General features: G+C 55.6%; 2 protein-coding genes across 3 annotated transcripts; both read right to left on the bottom strand.

Moving 5' to 3' along the window:
- Window positions 1-340: 340 nt before the first annotated feature.
- Mamstr (MEF2 activating motif and SAP domain containing transcriptional regulator) lies at window positions 341-6,391 on the bottom strand. The gene is made up of 10 exons (XM_042700525.1): window positions 6,367-6,391; window positions 5,670-5,752; window positions 4,545-4,583; window positions 3,133-3,275; window positions 2,782-2,966; window positions 2,182-2,284; window positions 1,782-1,988; window positions 1,241-1,468; window positions 1,067-1,121; window positions 341-906 (listed from the first exon to the last, which is right to left on the bottom strand). Exons 2-10 carry the CDS (start codon window positions 5,725-5,727, stop codon window positions 623-625), a joined length of 1,302 nt encoding a protein of 433 aa, XP_042556459.1. The 5' UTR covers window positions 5,728-5,752; window positions 6,367-6,391; the 3' UTR covers window positions 341-622.
- An 895-nt stretch (window positions 6,392-7,286) lies between these two features.
- On the bottom strand, window positions 7,287-20,516 carry Rasip1 (Ras interacting protein 1). Of its 2 annotated transcripts, none has more exons than XM_042700349.1 (12): window positions 20,418-20,516; window positions 20,071-20,211; window positions 18,846-19,531; window positions 17,196-17,551; window positions 15,183-15,836; window positions 14,004-14,041; window positions 13,627-13,778; window positions 13,400-13,515; window positions 9,828-10,071; window positions 9,496-9,668; window positions 9,200-9,347; window positions 7,287-7,718 (listed from the first exon to the last, which is right to left on the bottom strand). In XM_042700349.1, exons 2-12 carry the CDS (start codon window positions 20,205-20,207, stop codon window positions 7,519-7,521), a joined length of 2,904 nt encoding a protein of 967 aa, XP_042556283.1. In that variant the 5' UTR covers window positions 20,208-20,211; window positions 20,418-20,516; the 3' UTR covers window positions 7,287-7,518. The 2 variants fall into 2 exon arrangements, with proteins under 2 accessions (XP_042556283.1, XP_042556284.1); XM_042700350.1 differs by having other exon boundaries at window positions 13,400-13,503.
- Window positions 20,517-20,678: the final 162 nt, after the last annotated feature.

The raw sequence follows: 20,678 nt of genomic DNA, 5'->3' as shown, positions 1-20,678 counted from the left end.
TTTTGAGCTCCTCAAGAGCAGCGACTAAGGTTCTCTTATTTATTTTCTCCACTCTGAGGACACAGGCTATGAACTCTAATCATCTGGTTTAAGTCAAACCTAGTGGTGCTTGCCTGTGATCCCAGCATGGGGGAGGCCTAGGCGGGTGGATTATGAGTTCTAGCCCAGCCTGAGCTATTTGGTGAGTCTCTCTTGTACCTGCAACTTCAACTCCAGTGTCTCATTCCCCTCTAAATCTTTTCTGGCTCTTCCCTGATCCTCTCTGATCCTATCCATACAGCATAATCACCTTCCAGATTTCCCCCATCCCCCCACAGAGGGCAGGCAACCATCCAGTGTGTCTGGAAGGAAGGGGGCAAAAACATCCTGATATTTCTGAAGGAAGCAGCATGTTGCCCCTGGTGAGCAGCAAATAAACCCCTCATCCCCAACCATACAACCATGGGGAAAGGTGGAAGGGGTGGGGGTGTTACACAGAAGCCAAGCAGGTGAAGTCCAGGCAGGTGGCTTGTAGAGCACCAGTTCAGGGCCAAGTAGGGAGTGGGGGGGGAGAGGGAGGGGTCTCCCTGAGGGGCTCTGCTCGACCCCACCCATTGTTGGTCTCTGGAAATCACCAACTCCATCACCACGGATCTTCTATCAGGTCCCACAGCCGGGTGACACTGGAGTCTGAGAGATCAGCAGAGAAGATGCTGGGGGCTGGGGGGCCGGAGCCCAACGGCGGACCCCCACTCAGGGCCTCCAGCCAGTCCAAGGAATCCGTGGGGCCCCCGGGAGAGGGGGATGAAGAGTTGGTGGGGGATGGGAGGGAAGATGAGAAGACCGATGACAGGCCTTCGGAGTCCGGGGAAGGGGACAGTACATCGAAGGAGCCCGGGAAGTCCAGGGGGATGGGCGGCAGCGAGTCTGCAGATGAAAGAGAGCTTCTGGCATTGCGGGTCGGGTTCCCGGTGCCTGATTCCTCATTTCTAGAGGTCCTGTACCCCATCCACTCCTCCCTGGCACCCAGAAGTCCAGGGCTTCAGGCACCCTTCTCCCCTAAATCATCGAGGGATTCAGTTCCTACCCTCAGGCGCCGTCTGATCTCCTAGAATGTCATCGATGCTTCGGTTCGGAAGCAGCTGGAGGGGGGGGGGGGAGAGAAAGAGAGAAGAAAACAATGGACGGTAGCGTGAACCCCAGATCCCTGCCCGGAACTGAACGGGGACCCCCAGCTTGACTCCGTCCCGCATGCGCTCACCTGAGCCCTCCGGATCGCTTCCTGCAGCTCCTCCTCCAGAGTCAGACCCGTTGGGGCTGGGGCTGAGGAAGTTGTCAAGCCCGGGGCTTCGGCTGGAGCCGGGGCCGTCGCTGGAGTCGGAGCTGGGACCAGGGCTGGAGCCGGAGCCGAAGCCGGAGCCGGAACTGTCACCACTGTATCCGCCACGCGTGGAAGAGGCGGCTTGTGGAACGCAGGACTTGACTTAATCTACAACCATGAATAGCGCCAGTCCCATAAGCCACGCCCCGTCCAATAAGCCACGCCCCGGTAGCAACCCCACCCACTCGCAGCCGGTCCTGTCCCAGACCTATACTGATAGACCCCGCCTCCCTTCCATTTCCTTGGCTGTTCTTCCCATAAGATCCGCCTCCGTAGCTTTTAGTCACGCCCCTCACTCGCAGGTCCTTGGGTGGAGACCCCGCCCCCACATTTCATTGGCTATTCGTTCCTTCACATCCCGCCCCCCCCGCTGTAACTTATCTTCATTGGTCGGCCATACGTGTATGCCACACCCCCTTACCGTGCCCTGCCGGCGAGCAGTTCCCAGGGCCTTGGGCCTGAGGCGGGGCCAGGGAGCTGCGGCCGCCGCCGCCGCGGCTTTGTCCTCGCGCTTTGGCTTCGGCCGCTCGCGGGGCGGGGCGCCGCCGCGCATGCGCTCCAAGAGCATCGACTTGGTCCCGGACACCGGGAGGCCCCGCAGGCGCAGCTGCTGCCGGAGCTCGGAGACCTGAAGGGGCGGGTGGGGGGCGGGGAGAGCGGTCCTGGGCGGGGTCCCCGGGGCGGGGCCTTTGGAAACGGAGGGGGGGGAAGGGTCTGGACTCCTGGGGCCCTGCAAAAGGAAGGGACCTGCGGGGGACCCCCCCGACACTGGAGGCTGCGGGGTTAGAATTCGGGACCTGGAAGCGCCACCCCGAACTCACCGTCAGCTCTTCGAGTTTGAGGGTCTGAAGTTCCAGTTTGTGCGACGGAGGCGGAGGACCAGAGACCCCGGGTGGGGAGGGGGCCGGGGTCGGGGGCTTCGTCCTGTCCACAGCGGGAGGGGCACAGGTTAAAGGGGGCCAGAGCTGGAGCCTCACGCCTGTAATCCCAGCCGCCCTGGAGGACAGTGAGATCTGAGGATGGCGGTTCAAAGCCAGCCTGGGCAGGAAAGCCCTTGAGACTTTTACCTCCAATAAACCAGCAAAAGAAAAAAAGGGGAGCTGTGGCTTAAGTGGTAGAGCATCAGCCTTGAGCAGAAAAAGCTGACCAAGAGCCTGAGACCCTGAGTTCAAGCCCCAGTACTAGCACCAAAAAAAGGAGGGGGGGACAGAGAGAGAAAAGGCATGTTGGGGTCCTCAGACACGGGTTCTAGCTTTCAGAGGAAGCAAGCACACGCTTGAGGGATGGGAACTTGTGGTTTCAAGGGAGAAGGCTGAGGACAGGGCGGGTCTGGTAAGGAGACAATGGGGACCAGGCTCCCTTTGGTTTTAGATCTGAGGCAAGGGGATGATGGAACCCTAAGAGTAAAATGAAGATCATACTTGGGATATGGTGGCTGTGAGCTTGTTCCCATCTTCAGAGGTGGCCTTGGGGAGCCCAGGGCCTTCCCCTCCACTTGGGGGTCGGCCCTGGGCCCTTGTCTGGGCTCTGGGGGCATGTACTGGTGGTATGTCAGGTTCCCCCTGGATGTGGGCTCCCTCCAGCGCTGGGAGACCTTGGGAGAGTCCTGCAAAAGCCAATGTGATGATGTTGTGGGTGGTTTGTACCTTCCTTTCCCGGAGCCCTGAGCCAAGTGTGGACTCTGCGTGGCCACACCAGACAGTGTGGCAGCAGCAAGAGGATCAGGACTAGACTCTTAAGAGGAGTTTGTGCTCTCTCCAGTCCAGACTCACCTTCTCTGAGGATCTCCAAGGACAATATTCTGGTTCAGGAAGCAGAACCCCAGGACTGAAGAAGAAAGAGGTAGGGACGGAGGGCAAGGCTGGGGCCAGAGCTGAGCCTGAGGCTGAGATCCAGGGATCTGAATTGGAGGAGACTGGAGACAGAAGAAGGACCCTGAGGGGCTTGCAGGAAAGAAGCCAGACAGGGAGGAGCAAGACCATGGGAAAGGAGGGCTGGACACTCCACCCCCAAAATACAGGCAAGCAGGCTTGGATCAAAATCCAAGGGGCTCAAGTTGAGCCTGGTCTCCCTCTGAAGGTACCAGGCATGGTAGCTCTGTCCTACAATCCCAGCTTGGGGTGGAGAGGTAGGAGGATCCTGAATTTGATGCCAGTGCCACCTAAGCAAAGTTAGCAGGACCCTGTGTCTAAAACAATACAGCTGAGCACTGTGGCTCACATCTGTCATCCTAACTACTCAGGAGGCTAAGATCTGAAGATGAGGTTCAAAGCTAACCTGGATCAAAAAGTTTGTGAAACAATCTTACTTCCAAGTAACCACCAAAAAGCTGGAAGTAGAGCTGTGGCTCAAGTAGGAGAGCACCATCCTTGAGTGAAAAAGGGCTCCCGCCTGTAATCCTAGCTACTCAGGAGGCTGAGATCTAAGGATTGCTGTTCCAAGCCAGCCTGGGCAGGAACATCCATGAGACTCTAATCTCCAGTTAACCACCAGAATACCAGAAGAGGTACTGTGGCTCAAGCGGTAGAGAGCTCACCTTGAACTGAAGAGCTGAGGGACAACACCCAGGCCCAGAGTTCAAGTCCCCCTCCTCCAAAAAAAAATCTAAGGGACAGTGCCCCGGCTCTGAGTTTGGGGGTTAGGGGAGTGACTAGAGTATTGAAGGCACTTGCTGGGCGCGCCCGAGGCCTGAGTTCAATCCTCAGTACCACAAAGAAAAGAAAAGGCAGGAATCTGGTCTTGAGTGAACAAGGGGCGTGTGAGGAGGATCACAGAGCCCAGCTTTGGCCAGGGTGGGGTGGGGCCTGCACTCCTGATTCTGGCAGAGAAGGAGAAGCAGAGAGCCACATCCTGGTAGTTTTTGAGGGTGCCAAGTGTGCGTGGAATCTGGGATGCCTATCTCCACTCCAAGAAACCATCTCCCCGGCTTGTGCATCTGTCAAGGGTAGGAAATGTTGGGCAGCAGGAAGTAGAGATCCAAAGGCAAAAAAGGATGGGGGGTTGGCGCAGACTCTTGCTATCTTTTGGGGTGTCACGCTGGGATTTCAGTCAGCCCAGCTCCGAACAGATGGACCAAGCATCCAAGGATGGGGGAGGGGAACTGTCTGAGGGGGGGAAGACACCCGGGATGTCTGTCCTAGGGGAGTGAGGCCACCACCCCTCCCTCCCAGAGCCCCCAACTTACTTGGGTCCTGATTCCGTCTGTGGATCCGAAGCTGCAGAACTGTGGAAGGAGGAGGGAGCAGGGGAGGGGAGGGAAGGGAGTGTCCAGGAGTCTGGCTTAGCCGGGCGGTTGGGAGCTACAGTTGTTGGCGGGATGTGTGCCCGGCCCCTTACACACCCCGTGCAGCAGGCGGGTGGGCGGGCAGCCCGTTCGCTGCTCCCCAGCTCCCTTCCCGGGGCCTCCAGCCTGCTTCCAGCCAAGCTCAGAGCCTCAGGCCAGAGCTGCTCAGAGCCAAGCCAACGCGAAGGCTGCAACAGAGCCCGGCACCCCATCCCCCCCCACGCCTGCACCTGCCCCTTCTGTGCCCACCCCAACCTGGCATACTGATCATCTTGGCATCTTGGCCCAGTTTACATATGGCTTCCTTTAGTCCAATGCACACTCACCCCACAATTGCATATTCCAGCATTTTCTCTGGCCCTTCCCAGTCCTCTCCCCGTCCCCCTTCACCCCCCCTCCCCTCCCCTCCACCCAATATTCACCTTCGAAATGTTCGTTTTGAATTTTTTCACACAGGGCCTCTGAATGCTAGGCAGGCCAGCTCAACCACTTGAGCCACACTCCCAGCCCCTCTATTCAGCCTAGGCTGACTTTGAAGTTCCAGACCTCTCCAGTAGCTGGGATTACAGGTGGGCACCACCATGCTCAGACCATTTGTACTCTCTTTGGCACACTTTCCAACCCTGCTCTTGGCTCTGTCCAGCCACCTTGGCTGGGTCTGCAAACTTTTGAGTGTCCTTTGCTCAGGAATGAACGCCAATCTAGTCATTCATCCACTGAGCGCCTGCCCTGAACTAAAACTAAAGCTCGAGTGAGCTTGAGAGCGCCCCATCCTCTCACCCGCACTCCCATACTGGGCCTCCCAGGCCCCAACTCAGTGCTCCTCTACTTTCCTGATAGTTGGTCCGCTAGTTGGTCCTTCAACCAGCTAGTTGGTCCTTTGAAGGCCCTGACTCCCATGCCAACCCCTCGCTTACCTAGTTTCCCAACTGTGGCCCACCCCATCCTCCTCTATGCACGAGTGACCTTCAGAAAACACAAGACTACATCCCCAGGACCCCTCCCCACAGGCCACCTCTCTCTCACCAGATCGGAACTTGGAGCGGATGATTTGGGAGCGCTGGGAGGAAGCCGCCAGGGTCATTGCCAAGTGTGGGATAGGACCTGAGCTGGAATAAAGGCAGGACCCCCACAGAGGGTCGGGAGTTGTGGGGGGAGGTCAGAGGCTGCTCCTCTGCATGAACTCAGGAAAGGGTTCATAAGGTCGGTGAGAGGTACATCCTGGGTGATTTTCTGCAAGAACTGTGGAGGGCTGTGGGGGGCTCAGGTCCTATATCCAAAAGAGAAGGCCTGGGACCCTGGGTCTGAAGGAGGAGGGTTGGGGTCTGGACTTCTAGGTCTAAGGGAAAAAGGGGAATGGGAGCCCCAACTTCTGGATCTTAGTAGAGGGAGAACTAGGGTCTGGGGTTCCTGGGTCCCATTGTGTAGGGCACTGGGTGGGAGGTTGAGTCCCTGAGTCTTTGAAAGGGGACCTCCCCCCCTGCGCCTTGCAAAAGGAGGTGAAGGGCTGACGCTACCGAGGGACTGGAATCTAAGATCCGGACTAGAGGGAAGAAAGTTGGGGGCAGGTCTCTGGGGAATGGCTAGGTCCCTATGAGGATAGGCATCCAAGAAGGGAACGAGCTAGTGAGCGCCACCAGGGTGCGTGGGAAAGGGATGAGGATCAGAGCAGTGACAGAACAGTTGAGGAGGGTCCCTCCCTCCATCCCAGGGGGCTTCTCACCAGGTGGGTTCGGTGCAGCTGTGCTCCTCGGCGGGTGGAGTCTGACAGTCTGAGCTGAAGACCTCAGGCTCCGCCCTGCCGGACTAGGGACAGCCCTGGACCCCCCCCCCCCCACCTCTCCGCCTCTCTGGGGCGTGCCTGGAGCTGGTAGAGCAGGGAAGACTAGAGCCAGGCCTGCGACCCTGAGAAGGGGTGGGAGACCCAGGCTGGGATGGTCTCAGGGCGGGGCCAACTGTTGGGGTTCCCTGGTTTGTCCCTCCTCCTCGTCGTGGGGCGGCGGGGTCGGGTGGGGCAAGGCAGACAGACAGGAGCAGGTGTCGGGAGAGGGGCCTCCAGTGAGCAGCAGCGGCAGGTGGTCCTGCCCTCGCCCTGCCAGCAGGTGCCACCTGTCACCTTTTTTCCCCTGACGCAGCAGCGGGAATTAGGTTGAGAGGAGGGGAAAGTTCAAACTCTGAGGCCTGAGTCTAAGAAGGGAGGTAGTTTATTCTTTTTTGAGGTGTGTGTGTGTGTGTGTGTGTGTGTGTGTATACCTAGATCTGCTGGGGAGCGGCTAAAGACATCAAGATGTTGGGGTTCTGTCATGTGATCAGTTGGCAAACAACTTAGGGGGGCGGGGCTGGGAGCCCCTGATTCCTGGGGCTGCAGCAGGGGTTTTGGAGGGGTGAGGAGGAGAGCTGACGGCGCCTCACTGGCAGGAACCAAGGCCTGGCATCGGGCCGAGCACGCTTTGGGCTCTGATCCGAGGTGTGTGGTGGGCCCTGGGCTCCTGGGTTGAATTACACGCAGAAGGACAGGCTGAGGCCATAACTATAAATACCTCCTCCGACTCGGCAGGGACCCAACGCTGGTTCCAGGCAAGGGGCCTCGGCACTCTAAAAACCATCATGGTTCACTCTCCCGGGTCTTAATAAGCGAGGCGCTGCCAATAACAGATACTTTTATTGCTCCTCGGCGCGGCTGACATCTCAAGCCCATCTTCCCGCTGTCCCATCCTCTACTACCCGAAAACTCCAACTCCCAGTGGTCCACGCGGGAGGCAAGAACTACAACTCCCAGAAACCTCTGCGACCAGGCGGGGCTCCAAAGGAGTAAGAGCCCAAGGAATCTTTCCTTTTTCCTTTCAAGGTTCCCACGCTCGCGTATTATTGGTTTTCAAGGAGGCGTGGCCACCGGAGGCCCGTGGCGGTGATTGGCTGGAAGCTCCTGCTGCTCAAGGTCCCAGAGAAGGCGACGGAGCCTGCGCAGTTCACGATGCAGGGCATCATCTGTCACCTGACCGGTGAGGCGCAGACGCGAGCTGCCCAGGGGCAGGATGAGGGGAGGGTGCGAGGAGAAGCTTTCGAAAATGTCTCCTGTGAAACCGAGTAAGAGGTAGTTAGGGTGGCATCAGGAGCTCTATCTCGCCCGACGGAAGAAACAAACAAAAAAGCTTTAGTTCCCAGCAACTCCTGGAGAAGGGTCCACTCAAACCAGGTGTCCAAGAGCATGATGGGAGTTGTATTTGAGACTATCCTCTGTTGCCTGGGAAACAGGCATTGGGTACCTAGATCCCTGGAGAAGGCCTGGGAACTGAGTCTTAGGGATTCCTGTAGGAGGATACGCCCAGGGTCTCTTAGGCAAGGTAGGCCAGGGGTTGTAGAGGGAAAGGGGGGCCAGGGCAGGGGCTGAACCCTGAAGGAAAAAAAAAAAAAAAAGTAAGAGCTTGTACTTGCTTTGCTAGGATGAAACTCGGGGCCTTATGCATGCTAGGCAGGAACTCTACCACTGAGACACACATGATCCCCGATGCCTGGCTTATATCTTGGGGAGAAGGGAGCAGGGTCTAGCACCTTCAGACCCCAGGAAAAGAAAAGGCTTAGCCCACATCCACAAATCAGCCAACGACAAATGCTGGAGGGGATGTGGAGAAAGAGGAACCCTATTACACTGCTGGTGGGAAGTACACTTATACAACCACTTTGGAAAGCAGTCTGGAGGGTCCTTAGAAAGCTAAAGATTGACCTCCCTTACGACCCAGTCATACCACTTCTAGGCATCTACCCTGAACAACAGGAACCAATATACAAGGACACGTGCACCTCCATGTTTATTGCAGCACTGTTCGCAATAGCTAGGATATGGAAACAACCTAGATGCCCCACCACAGATGAATGGATCCAAAAATTGTGGTTTCTATACACAATGGAATATTATGCAGCCATTAGAAATGACAAAATAATGGCACTTGCAGGGAAATGGATGGAGCTAGAAGGAATCATGTTGAGCGAGGTAAGCCAAGAACGAAGAGACAAACGGTACATGGTCTCCCTGATAAGTGGATGCTAAATCCAAAATGTTAGGTGATACGACAAAACTAACAGGACTTAAGAAACAAAGAACTCCCGCTCATCTGGTTGAACCACTACTAAATATCCCCATGCTGCTGATCACAAATATGGTATATAACATGTGAACACTGTTATATATTACAGACTGTGGTAGACAATTTGCTCCAGGGAAGTTAGAATGAACTTGTGACTTTGAAATTATGTAATCACTTAATCACAATCAAAAAAAAAAAAAGAACCTCGGGGAAGGGAGGGAGGGAGGGGATGGTAGGGGGAAAACAATGGAGGGGGTAACAATGTTCAAGAGGAAGTGTACTCATTACCTCACTCATGTAACTGTAACCCTCTGTATAGTATCTTTACAATAAAAAAAAAAAAAAAGAAAGAAAAGGCTTAGGAGACCAGACTCCTTGGTCAGAAGGAAAAGGCTGGAACATGGTCTCCTAGATTCTTATGAATGCAAACAGCCAACAAACAGCTGCAATGTGTGTGCCATTTCTCCTCACCCGTATCCACAGCATCTCTCTCGGCAGGGGGAGGGTCCCAGGAGGGTGGAGGCCCGCGGCCAGGACCCAGCTGGTAGTGGCTAAGCAGATGGTGGAGCTGAGCAGGGGTCAGAGTTGGATAGTCAGTTCTCAGGCTGCTCCAAGAAGCCTGTGGAGAGAACCAGAGAGAAGTCTGTGGTCAGTAGAGGATGACATGGGGTTCCAGGGGAGCTCCAACAGTAAAGGGATTCCAGAGAGTTGCTGACTGGGATGGAAGGTTAGAGGTCAAGGGTCAACTAGAGCTAACCAGAAGTCACCTTGAGCAGGGAAGTGCGGGGCACACAGAGTAGGTTCACAGCAATGGAGAGTTTCCTGAAGAATTCAGCGGCAATGTCACCTAGTCCAGCTCCTTGTAGCCAGTCCAAGACAAGATCCAAGTTGGTTCTGATTTGGACAGCTCGGGACCACTGGTAGAAAGGTCGGCTCTGACCTGGGAAGAAGGAAGGGTGTGAAGGGCAATGGTTGAGTGAACCCTGTCCTCTTCCTTTCTATCCTTGAGCTTGGTACCCAAGAACACCCTGGGTGCACAGGCCTGGGCCTGTGGTATGTCTACCTTGATGGGAGTCCCTGCTCATCAGCCAACCCTCACCTCGTTCCATCAGTGAGTTGAGAAGGGATGCATTGGAGAAGAAGAACAAGTAGCCGAATGTCTGAGACACAAGGTCCGGGTGCAGCTCACACTGGCTGGTCAACTCCAGAGCTGCTTGGAACACGCCCAGGGTGGGTCTCAGGCCAGGAGGCATGGCCTCCAGGTCTGCACCAGGACCAGGTAGCTCTGCCCCAGCTGTGAAAGGGTTACTGTCCAGGAGAGCAGGCAGTGTGGAATAAAGAGTCTGTGGAGAGACAGGCAAAAGCCAAGTGATTGGACCACAACTCCCAGCAAGCTTCAGGGTGGCAGAGCATGATAATAATGAAGAACACCGAGGGCCTCTGGGAGTTGTAGTCCATTCTACCGTTAACACTTAAAGGGGTTCCATCAACAAAAGCCGGGGGGTGGGGGGGGGGGGGTGGTGCGCGTGCGCGCGCACTCACACGCATATTGGCCCTGGGTTTTTGTTTTTGTTTTTTTAGTCAGTTGTGAGGTTTGAACTCTGGGCCTGGGCGCTGTCCCTCAGCTCTTCAGCTCAAGACCACTGCTCTACCACTTGAGCCACAGCACCACTTCTGGCTTTTTCTGCTTATGTGGTGCTGAGGAATCGAACCCAAGGCCTCATGCATGCAAGGCAAGCACTCTACCACTGAGCCAACTTCCCAGCCCATGGCCCTAGGGTTTGAACTCAAGGCACCATACCTGAGCTTTTTTCTCAAGGCTAGTACTCTACCACTTGAGCCACAGCTCTACTTCTAGCTTCTTTGTATATAATCGGAGACAAGAGTCTCAAGGACTTTCCTGTACAGACTGGCTCGAAACACTGATCCTCAGATCTTAGCCTCCCAAGTAGCTAGGATTAAGTGCTCAACAAACAAATTCCTACTTTATAGATGACTTTCTAGCATATTTTAGTCCCAGAACAACTCCAGTCTTAACAAAGCCTTTCTAGAAGTTTTTTGAGTATTTCAAAAATCTATCCAACTCTAGTGCATTATGGGACTTGTAGGTCTCAGAAGAAGTAGCTTAAGAAAGTCAAGGAGAGCTAGGTGCCAGTGGCTCACACTTATAATCCTAGCTATTCAGGAAACAGATCTGAGGATCATGGTTCAAAGCCAGCCAGGCAGTAAAGTCTGTGAAACTCTTATCTCCAATAAACTACTCAGGAAAGGCCTAGAAGTGATGCTGTGGTTCAAGTAGTAGAGCACTAGCTTTGCGCAGAAGAAGCTCAGGGACAGCACAGAGATCCTGAGTTCAAGCCCTAGGACCAGCAAAAAAAAAAAAAAAAGAAAAGAAAAAAGAAGAGAAAGACAAGGGGAACTAGAAAAAAGAGGCCTCCTACATCTAAATAAGTTATTTATCTAGAATTCCCCACAGGAAAAAAAGGAATGGAGAATCAGGAAGTAGGAGTGGGATGGCAGTCAGCCAGTGGAAAATGTGATCTGGCCAAGGACAGGAAATGAGGTCAGAGACAAAGAAGAAAGAAAACTACGCTTGGCAAGGATGCACAGGAAGTATAGCTCCGAGGAAAGAGCTTCAAAATCAAGGCTGCTTGAGGGATGGAGAGACTGTCCTAAGACTCCCCGTTATTTCACTAATAGGGATTCAGGCCCACCATGAGCCAAAACCTTGAGAAGCGCTGGAAACAATTATAGAGGTCAAAGGAGCATGTGAGTGGCAGGGTAGCAGGCCCTTCATGAATGGCACTCATGGGGGGGGGGGGGGGGGGGAAGGCCTGTGGCTCAGGAAAGCACATGATTTCAGTGCTATAGGAAGTGATGTCATTAAGCACAGGAAGTGAGAGAGACTCACTTAAGGGAGGCTTTGTTTGAATGATACTGCTTGGCACAGTTTGATTGTCTATCTATAACTAAGTAGTAGAATTTAGCCGGGCGCCGGTGGCTCACGCCTGTGTAATCCTAGCTACTCAGGAGGCCGAGATCTGAGTATCTCGGTTTAAAGCCAGCCGGGGCAGGAAAGACCGTGAGACTCCTATCCCCAATAAACCACTGGTTTATGGAAGTGGCGCTGTAGCTCAAGTGGTAGAGCGCTCGCCTTGAGCCGAAGAGCTGAGGGACAGCGCCCAGGCCCAGAGTTCAGGCCCCATGACCGACAAAAAAAAAAAAAAGTAGAATTTGAAAATGAGAGCTTGTGAAAAGAAAACAACTAGATCTGTGGTCAGCCTGTACACCAGTGATGACTGGGAGCCAAGATGGCTTAAGTGGTAAAGTGCTTGCCTAGCAAGCATGAAACCCTGTGTTCAAATCCCAGTGCCTCAAAACAAGCAGAAAAGTGGGGATTCAGCTAGGTGCAGTGACTCAAGTCTGTAAGCTCGGTCATTTTTTTTTTTTTTGGTCGGTCATAGGGCTTGAATTCTGGGCTTGGGCGCTGTCCCGGTGCTCTTCAGCTCAAGGTGAGCACTCTACCTCTTGAGCCACAGCACCATTTCTGGTTTTCTAGTGGTTTATTGGAGATCAGAGTCTCACAGACTTTTCTGCCCAGACTGGCTTTGAACTGGCTTTGAACCGTGATTCTCAGATCTCAGCCTCCTGAGTAGCTAGGATTACAGGCGTGAGCCACCAGCACTCAGCAAGCTCAGCCATTTCTGAGGTGGAGATTAAGCCAGCTCAAATGAAAAGTTGGCCAGATCTCCATCTCAGCCAATAAACTGGGTGTGGTGATTCCTGCCTGTCATCCCAGCCACCACGGAGATGTAGGTAGGAGTATCATAGTCTAAGCTGGCCTCAGAAAAAAAGGTGAGACTCTATATGTAAAAACGAAATCAAAAGGGATTGGAGGGATGACTCAGGTAGTAGAGCACCTTGCCTGGCAGGTACACTCTAAGTTTAATCCCCAATACTTTCTTTTTTTTTTTTTTGTCGGTGATGGGGTTTGAACTCTGGGCCTGGGCGCTGTTCCTCAGCTCTTCAGCTCAAGGCGAGCGCTCTACCACTTGAGCTACAGCGCCACTTCCGGTTTTCTAGTGATTTATTGGAGATAGGAGTCTCACGGTCTTTGTTGTCCGGGCTGGCTTTGAACCGAGATTCTCAGATCTCAACCTCCTGAGTAGCTAGGATTACAGGCGTGAGCCACCGGCGCCTGGCCCCAGTACTTTCATAAAAAGGAACAACAACAGTGTCTGTAATCCTAGCTACTCAGGAGCCTGAGATCTGAGGATCATGATTTAAAGCTAGCCAGGGCAGGAAAGGCCATGAGACTCTTGTCTCCGATTAACTACTAGAAAATCAGAAGTGGAACTGTGGTTCAAAGTGGTAGAGAACCGGCCTTGAGTGACAAAGCTCAGGGACAGCACCCAGGCTGTGATTAGCCCCAAGACTGGCATAAAAAAAAAAAAAAGTGATGATTTCAAAGGTGGGAAGAAAGGCCAGAAATGATGTAAGCTCAATCAGGAAGTAGTATCACCACAATAAACAGCTGGGGTGAGATGGGAAGCGATGTGTCAGAAGGAGGAAATTTTGAATCAAATAGGAAGTGACCTCAGACCAACACAATGTAGCTCACACACGGAAAGCACTTTTATGATAAATAGGAGGCAAGGGGTCGAGGCCAACCTTGGTGAGGTAGTAGACTGACTGCTGGAAGGTACACATGATGACCTCATCCAAAAGGGCCATGGCCTCGTCACACAATTCCAAGTCATTGCAGAGCTGTGGGTCTGAGGACAGGCCTGGGGGTAAGAGGGAGAAAGCACAGGCTGGCAGCCAGCACACCACATCTCCAGGTTTAGGGAATGACAGGGGGTTTGGACAGGCCAGGCTCAGCCTACGTCTGAGCTCACCCTCCTGGTCAGCCTCCTTCTCCATTTCCAGCACCTTCTCTTGTACAAAGCTCAGCAGCTCTGTGGTGTTGGCCATCCATAGCATGAGTGGCCTCAACTCCACAGACACGGCTTCAGGAGTCAGAGGCACTTCCGGGACCCCTTCGGGATGGCTGCAGAAAATGAAAAGAACTTGTGATTCCCCACCCAACCACCCCCCTAGTGTCCAAACCCCAAGATGTATGTCAAAGCTGGAGACTAAGCCCCACTTCACAGCTGAGAAGGCCAGATCCCAATGATGCACAGAAACTTGCATCCTAGAAGATCTGCAGCAATGCACAATTTGATGCGCCACCCAACCCCACAGCCCACCAGAACTTTCTCCCCAGTTCTCTTACTTCTCTGGCTGACGGTCTCCAATTTCCTTAATCTTTTCCTGTGGTACAGTAAGATCAGAATCAGGGTGAGAGGTTCAGGCAAAGGGAACTAAGAATTAACATTCGTCTTCTCTTTTCCCTCCTTCCATTCCTTTCTTCCTTCTTCTTCTTCTTTTTTTTTTTTTTTTTGGTCAGGGCCTGGGTGCTGCCCTGGAGATTTTTTTGTATTCAAGGCTAGCACTCTACCTCATGAGCTACAGTGTCACTTCCAGCATCGAGCAGTTTATTGGAGATAAGAGTCTCATGGACTTTCCTTCCTGGACTGGTTTTGAACTGTGATCCTCAGATCTCAGCCTCCTGAGTAGCTAGGATTACAGGCATGAACCACTGCTGCCCAGCCTTCCTTCCTTTTTGACAAGGTGTCACTGGGAATCTCAGGCTTGCCTGGCATACCATGATCCTCTGGTCTCAGCCTCTGGAATGCTGGGATTACAGGTGTGAACTACCACCCAGAATCTATCATCTGATTTTTCTAGAGTATGCCACTTTTCCAATGCACTGTAGCAATCATGCTTCAGAAAGCTTTCTCCCCTTTCTTCTTTTTAAAACATACAGCGCATGTGGTCTATTTCCCTGGAGTCCTCTCTCCAGTTTAAATAGTTTCTCACCTGGAAGAGACTCCCTAAATCTTTTTTTTTTTTAAACTGGGCCCCACCTCAATGGAAACTCCCCCTCTCCCAATTCTGAATTACTTCTTCCAGGCATTCCCAGTGTAGTTCTAATGGATTTATCTATCCCCCAAGAATGTCCTTGTCCACTATCATTCCAAACTCTCAAAGGTGGCCCATGGCTCTTCTCATATATGATCTCTCCCAACTTCTCGGCTGGAGGTATCTCCCTCTGTTTCCCATAACGGTGTCTTCCATGACCTTATGACCACCACCCACATAGCGCCAAAGGTAAATACTGGACTGCCTTCCCGCCCAACAAAACCACAACTCCCAGCATTCTACGTGGCCTCTTCATTCATACCTCAAGCCTCCTTCTCCCGCAAGGCTTCATGGGAGATGTAGTTTATATTTGCCCAGGTCTGAAACGGACGGACGGATGGATGGATGGGTAGGTGGGTGGGTGGATGGGATGGATGGGTGGATGGATGGGAACGGTGAGAGGCTGCAGGATAGATTTGGGGGCGCTCACCCAGACAGCCTCCTTGATGAGCCTGGCCAGGCGGCCCAGTAGGCGTGGCAGGTGGCCCAGCTCCAGCTCCCGGGCCGAGTGTTGCACGCACAGCGCCAGCAGCGTGGCGGGCCCGAGGGGCGGCAGGTCCCCGGCGCCGGACGCCGCTGCGCGCACCACCTCACCTAGCAGCGCCTCCTCCTCGCGAGGCCGGAAGCGCAGCACGGGTTCGCGGCCGTCCAGGTAGGCGGCCAGCGCCTCGCCGCGCTCCTGCAGGCCGCGGCCGCACAGGCGACAGGAGAAGGCCCAGCCGGGTCCGGGGGGCGTGGCCCCAGGGCGCGCGGGCAGCCACGGGGGCCGGGCCGACCCCGACCCCCCGGCGCGGGGGTCCTTGTACATGAACAGGAAGTGCTCGCCCAGCCCCAGCAGGTCGCCGGGGTGCAGCTCGGCCTCGCGGAGCAGGAGGCACCCGTTGTGCGTCACCGGGGCGCCCCGGGACGGGCGCACCATGGCGGGGGGCTCGGGGCCTGCGCGCACGGTGCAGTGGCGTGGCAGGATGTCAGGGGCGTTGAGGAAGGTGTCCACGTAGGGGGCCGGGGACCCGCTGCGGGACGACGAGGTGCCCCCGCGCCCGAACACGTGCTGCTCCCGCGTCATCACGTACACCACGAAGTCCTGCGGGCAAAGCCGGGCCGGCAGGAGGACACGCGTCCAGTCCATCCTCCTCCGCGGAAGGAGGCCTAACCCTGCCATTCCCCCATCTCCTCCTCTGGACCCTTCCAAGGTGACCACCTTGGAGGAATGGGCCCTCCAAAGCTACTTTGGGTGGTCAGTGCTTCTAGTCCATTTTTTTTTTTTTTTTGGTCAGTCGTGGGGCTTGAACTCAAGGCCTGGGTGCAGTCCCTGAGCTCTTCAGCTCAAGAGGAGAGCTCTACCACTCCAGGACAGAGCCACTTGTGGTTTATTGGAGATAAGAGTCTCATAGAATTTCCTGCCTAGGCTGGCTTTGAACCGTGATCCTCAGATCTCAGCCTCCTGAGTAGCTAGGATGACAGGCGTGAGCCACCGGCGCCCGGCTAGTCTGCTCTTTAGAAGCAGAGTAAGGAATGGAGTCCTGGAGATCGTTCTCCAAATGAGTCTCCCATCTTCTCAACTCTTCTGAATGGTCTCTTCCCAACCCACAGAGGACTGTTTCGTAAAACATCCAGCTCAACTTCCAAAAACACTCCCCCATCCCCACCCTGTACTAAAATGGATTGCCCCCTTGGCATCTCCTTCAGAAATGGGCCTTTCCAAGAAAACCTATCCCTGGACCCACCTGTTCCTTATTCCAAACACATTTCCCCTTCCAGTAGTTATTTCTCTCAATATCCTTTGGGATATCTTTAGAAGTTCTTTATAGAAACTACCATGAAATCGGGTGCCAGTGGCTCATGCCTGTAATCCTAGCTACTCAGAAGGTTGAGGTCTGAGGATCACAGTTCAAAGCCAGCCCGGGCAGGAAAGTCCATGAGACTCTTATCTCCAAGAAACCACCAGAAAACCAGAAGTGGTGCTGTGGCTCAAGTGGTAGAGCACTTGCCTTGAGCTGAAGAGCTGAGGGACAGTGCCCAGGCCCAGAGTTCAAGCCCCACAACTGACCAAAAAAAAGAGGTAGAGCTGTGGCTTAAGTGGTAAAGTGCTAGCCTTCAGAAAAAAAAACAAAACAAAACCTCAGGGACAGCACCCAGGCCTTGAGTTCAAGCCCCAGAATTGCCCTCTCTCCCCACCTCCCCTAAATAGATCTCCTTTGATAATGTCTTCCACAAATTTCAAATGAAATGAGCCATTCCCTATCTAGCCCTCTTGGAGTCTCTTTTCCAGCCCTCTACTTTCCACCTTTATTTCCCACTCTGAAACCTTGCTGGAACCACTGGAGTACTTGGGGCTACCCCACCCCATCCAAAGAATTCTGGGAATTGTAGTTTTCTGCCTCCCTACCATGGCAGAGGGAGCATACATAGGAGTCTTTGAGTGGAGGAGGCAGCTGCTCACCTGGGCGTCCTGGTAACCCTGGAGCAGCAGGAAATAGGGGCGGTTGTTGGGGGCCTGGATGAGGCACTGAGTCAACTGATCGAAGTCTCCAGGGTCCACAGGTCCGATCTGGGGGTCAGCTGCCCCTGGAGCCATGCTGAGCGCCTGCTGTCTGCGTTCCTGCTGCCGTCGCCGCCGGCCCTGCAGGCTGAGCTCCGACACGCTGCGTCGCAGGGATAAGTTTTCCGAGCGCTCCTTGCCGCCCGACCCGGACGGGGTCCCCGATCCGGACCCCGGACCAGGACTGGCCAGAGCCGCCCCTCCGGACGCTGCCCGGGAGCGGTTCTTCTGTGGTCGCCACGAGGGGGCGCCCGTGCCTGAGAAGAGAGGGAGAACAGGGAGAAACTGAGGCAGAAGCCAGAGTCAGTTGCCTTTAGGAAACAGCACTGGCTAAGCTCAGACTCTGCAGATGCGGTTCCCGTTGTCTGGAGCACACTTCCCGCCTATCTTTGCAGTTTTCAGTTCAGAAAGGTATTATTGTAGCAAGCATTTATTGAGCATCTACGGAGTGTAGGGGCGGGGGGGGGGGGGGGGGAGGGGGGCTGGTCTAGGCATAACAGAGAAACATCCTTCTCCACAACGCCCTTTCCTAACAAGTTGTAGAACTCCTTGCAGAACAGAATGAACTTTTTCTGGTCCCAAACCAAGCCCTGGCATAGACTCGACATCCAATGGAAAGGAGACTAAAGAATGAACCCATCTGTTTCTCCCCACTAAACTTCTAAGATATGCGAAGATGACAATCCCACCTGTTCATGGTCCCATTGTTTTCCCACTAAAAAATGTGTTGGGCACAGTAGGGAAGCCTTCTCTCTCTCTCTCTCTTTTTTTTTTCTTTTGGTGGTAGTGGGGATTCAGGGCCTCCAGCCTTTAATTAAGTACCTATTATGGAAGCCCCTTTTATATATGATCCCAATGAACTTTCATCTATTCCTGCCCGCCAACCCCAGTTAGGTTAATCAGGCAAAGAAACCACTGAGACCCAAGTGTAACAATGTAAATGCTATCATAACTTTATCTTCCAAAGGGAGATTTGGAAACAGACAAGGCACTCAGCACCAGGCCTCCCCACAGGAGCCCTTCTTCGTGCCCTTCATGTCCCCCTCCTAGGCTCCACCCACATGGGCTCTGCTCTTCAGAAAGGGCCTCAGTCTACCTCACAGACCTGCCTCTCACCAGAGACTCACTCCCCAGATGCCAGCACAGGTCATCTGGCCCAACACTGCCAAGCTCCAAGCCACTGAATTACTCAGGCCCCGACCTGCCATCATAGGCCCCGCCCATTGGCTCAAGAACTCCATCTATGCCTACTCCTCCGGCTGCTCTTCGATTTCCTAACCTAGCTGGGCTCCCCAGATCCAAACCCTGCAGCTGCCACAAGACCCCCTCCTGGGGGGGCACCCCCCCACACTCCCCCACCCCCCCACCCCACCCCAGCCCCCGCCAGCAGCCCAAGCCCCGCCCCCAAGCTAGCAATTTGCTCCTACTGGCCCGCCTCCAGTCTCCCCATAGGCCCCACCCCAGTAGTTCAAGCCCCGCCCCCAAATGACCGCCCGTCTCTTTCCTATTGGTCCCACCCCCCCCCACGCCAGGCCCCGCCCCCAGGCTCACCGTCGCCGTCCGCAGCCCCGAAGGCCTCCTGCTCCAAGCGGCGCGCCTCCTCCCTGCCGCGCAGCTCGAAGCGCCGCGCCCAGCCGGGCCGCGCGCGCCACAGCTCCTGCACCAGCAGGGGGCGCTCCGAGTCGCCCAGCACGCGCAGGTGCTCCGCCCGCCACTCGCCGCCCCCGACGCCGGCCGTCGCAGGCCGGCCGAGCGCGTCGCACAGCGCGAAGGCGTCCACGCAGCTGGCGTCGCCCGGGCCGGTGCCGGGGCTGCTGGCCAGCCCGTAGCGCTCCAGCGCCTCTGCCACCAGCTCGCGCGCCGTGGACCGCGCCGTGGCCAGCACGCTCTTGTAGTTGGCACCGGATGCCAGCCCCGCGCCGAAGATCTTGAGCACCCCCGGGGGCGCCGTGGCGCGCGTGGCCAGGGGCGGCTCTGGGGCGACGCCCGCCGCCAGCTCCGGTAGCTTCTTCTCGCTGGCCCAGCGCTGCGCGGCCCCGGGGGTCCCGGGACCTCCAGCACCCCCAGACCCCGTCGTCCCGGTCCCGGAACCCCGGAAGAGCTGCGAGATGCGCTTGGCGCGGCTCCCCGAGGCGCCCCCCGCGGCCTTCACCGCGCCCACCCGCCGCAGCTCCACGTGCGGAGGGGGCGGGGGCAGCGGCTCGCTGCTGCGGCTCCCCGTGTCGGAAGACGAAGACCTGGGAGTCACCCCGGGCAGCAGCGGGGGGTTTGGGGGGGAAGGAGGGGGCGAAGAGAGATCCAGACAGAGACGGGAGATGGGGTAGGCCAAAAAGAGCCAGAGAAAATGGGACAAGGATGGGAGCAGAGGCAGGAAGGCCGGAGACACCCGGGGTGGACAGAGGGGGGGGGGTAAAGAGGGAGAGAAAGAAAAAGAAAAAAAGTCAAGGCCGTTCCGTTCCCGCAGAGGGAAATTCCGAGGCCAACTGGGAGGGGAGGAAGGAGAGTGAATCAACCCCCTGTGCCAGGCCTTCGGTGTCCATCCGGGTGCCCATCCGGCCTGGCCCCGTCTCCTCAACCCAGCTCTTCCCCTCCACGGTGCCTTGATTTCCAGTCAGAGTCCCACCGACTTCTCTGGCGCTCCCCTTCCCATCCCCCAGCCCCACAGGTCGCTTCTGCATTCAGGCCGTGACCCCAAAGCAGGGACAGGGTTCCTCCACAGAGACAGAGGGGAGGCAGGTGGCGCAGGGACGAGCATCCTGAGATGGTGGCTACTCACTTGACAGAGGCAGCGCTGGGCCAGCGCCGCCCCAGCTTGGCCAGCTGTTTCCTGGGGGAATTGATCCACAGGCCCACAGGGAGATGGAGTTTCCCGAAGCGGGGGCTTCCGCCCTCCTTGCGTTCACCAGATAGCATGGCCCTAAAGGAAGGTGGATAAGACCCCCAACTCCGAGATGCAGGATGGTGGGATGAGGGAGAGGGGAATCTGGACTCCTGAGTCAGAGGGAAGAGAGGCAGAAGCTGAGATTGCAGAGTCTAGATGAAGGAGAGGGTTGGGGACCTGGTGTTAGTTCCCAGGATGGAAGATGGCTGTAGAGTCTCTCCCTAGAGGTCCCTGGCTCTTACCCTGCTTCGGGTCCAGCAGCACCCGGAGGCCCTGGCTCCGCTGGCCTCGGTTAATTCCCGACTCCTCTGCTCCTGTAAAGGTCTTTGCCTCTGCCCCAGCTTCCAGCACTGGGTGGGGGACAGGAAAAGGCCAGAGGAAACCCGGCAGGAAGAGCGGGGAGGGGGCGTCCTGTGAGGAGACCAAGCCTGGGGGAGGAGATCTGGGTAGGGCTGAGTCTGCCCTGTTTCTTGATTCTGGGATTCTCCCACAGCCCATTGGTT

The sequence above is a fragment of the Dipodomys spectabilis genome, unplaced genomic scaffold, assembly GCF_019054845.1.
Source record: "Dipodomys spectabilis isolate Male_0828 unplaced genomic scaffold, ASM1905484v1 ptg000266l, whole genome shotgun sequence".
Lineage (NCBI taxonomy): Eukaryota > Metazoa > Chordata > Mammalia > Rodentia > Heteromyidae > Dipodomys > Dipodomys spectabilis.
Note: the sequence above shows the minus strand (reverse complement) of the source record. Positions and strands in the feature narration are given on the sequence as shown.

Coding starts and splice junctions, on each gene's coding strand:
- Mamstr (XM_042700525.1), bottom strand. CDS start 5,727: ATGACCCTGGCGGCTTCCTCCCAGCGCTCCCAAATCATCCGCTCCAAG. Junction 4,584..5,669: donor CCGCTCCAAGTTCCGATCTG/GTGAGAGAGAGG, acceptor CTCCTTCCACAG/TTCTGCAGCTTCGGATCCAC. Junction 1,469..1,781: donor CTGCTCGCCGGCAGGGCACG/GTAAGGGGGTGT, acceptor TCATGGTTGTAG/ATTAAGTCAAGTCCTGCGTT.
- Rasip1 (XM_042700349.1), bottom strand. CDS start 20,207: ATGCTATCTGGTGAACGCAAGGAGGGCGGAAGCCCCCGCTTCGGGAAA. Junction 14,042..15,182: donor TCATCAAGGAGGCTGTCTGG/GTGAGCGCCCCC, acceptor ACTGTACCACAG/GAAAAGATTAAGGAAATTGG. Junction 10,072..13,399: donor CAGTCTACTACCTCACCAAG/GTTGGCCTCGAC, acceptor GTCTCTCCACAG/ACTCTTTATTCCACACTGCC.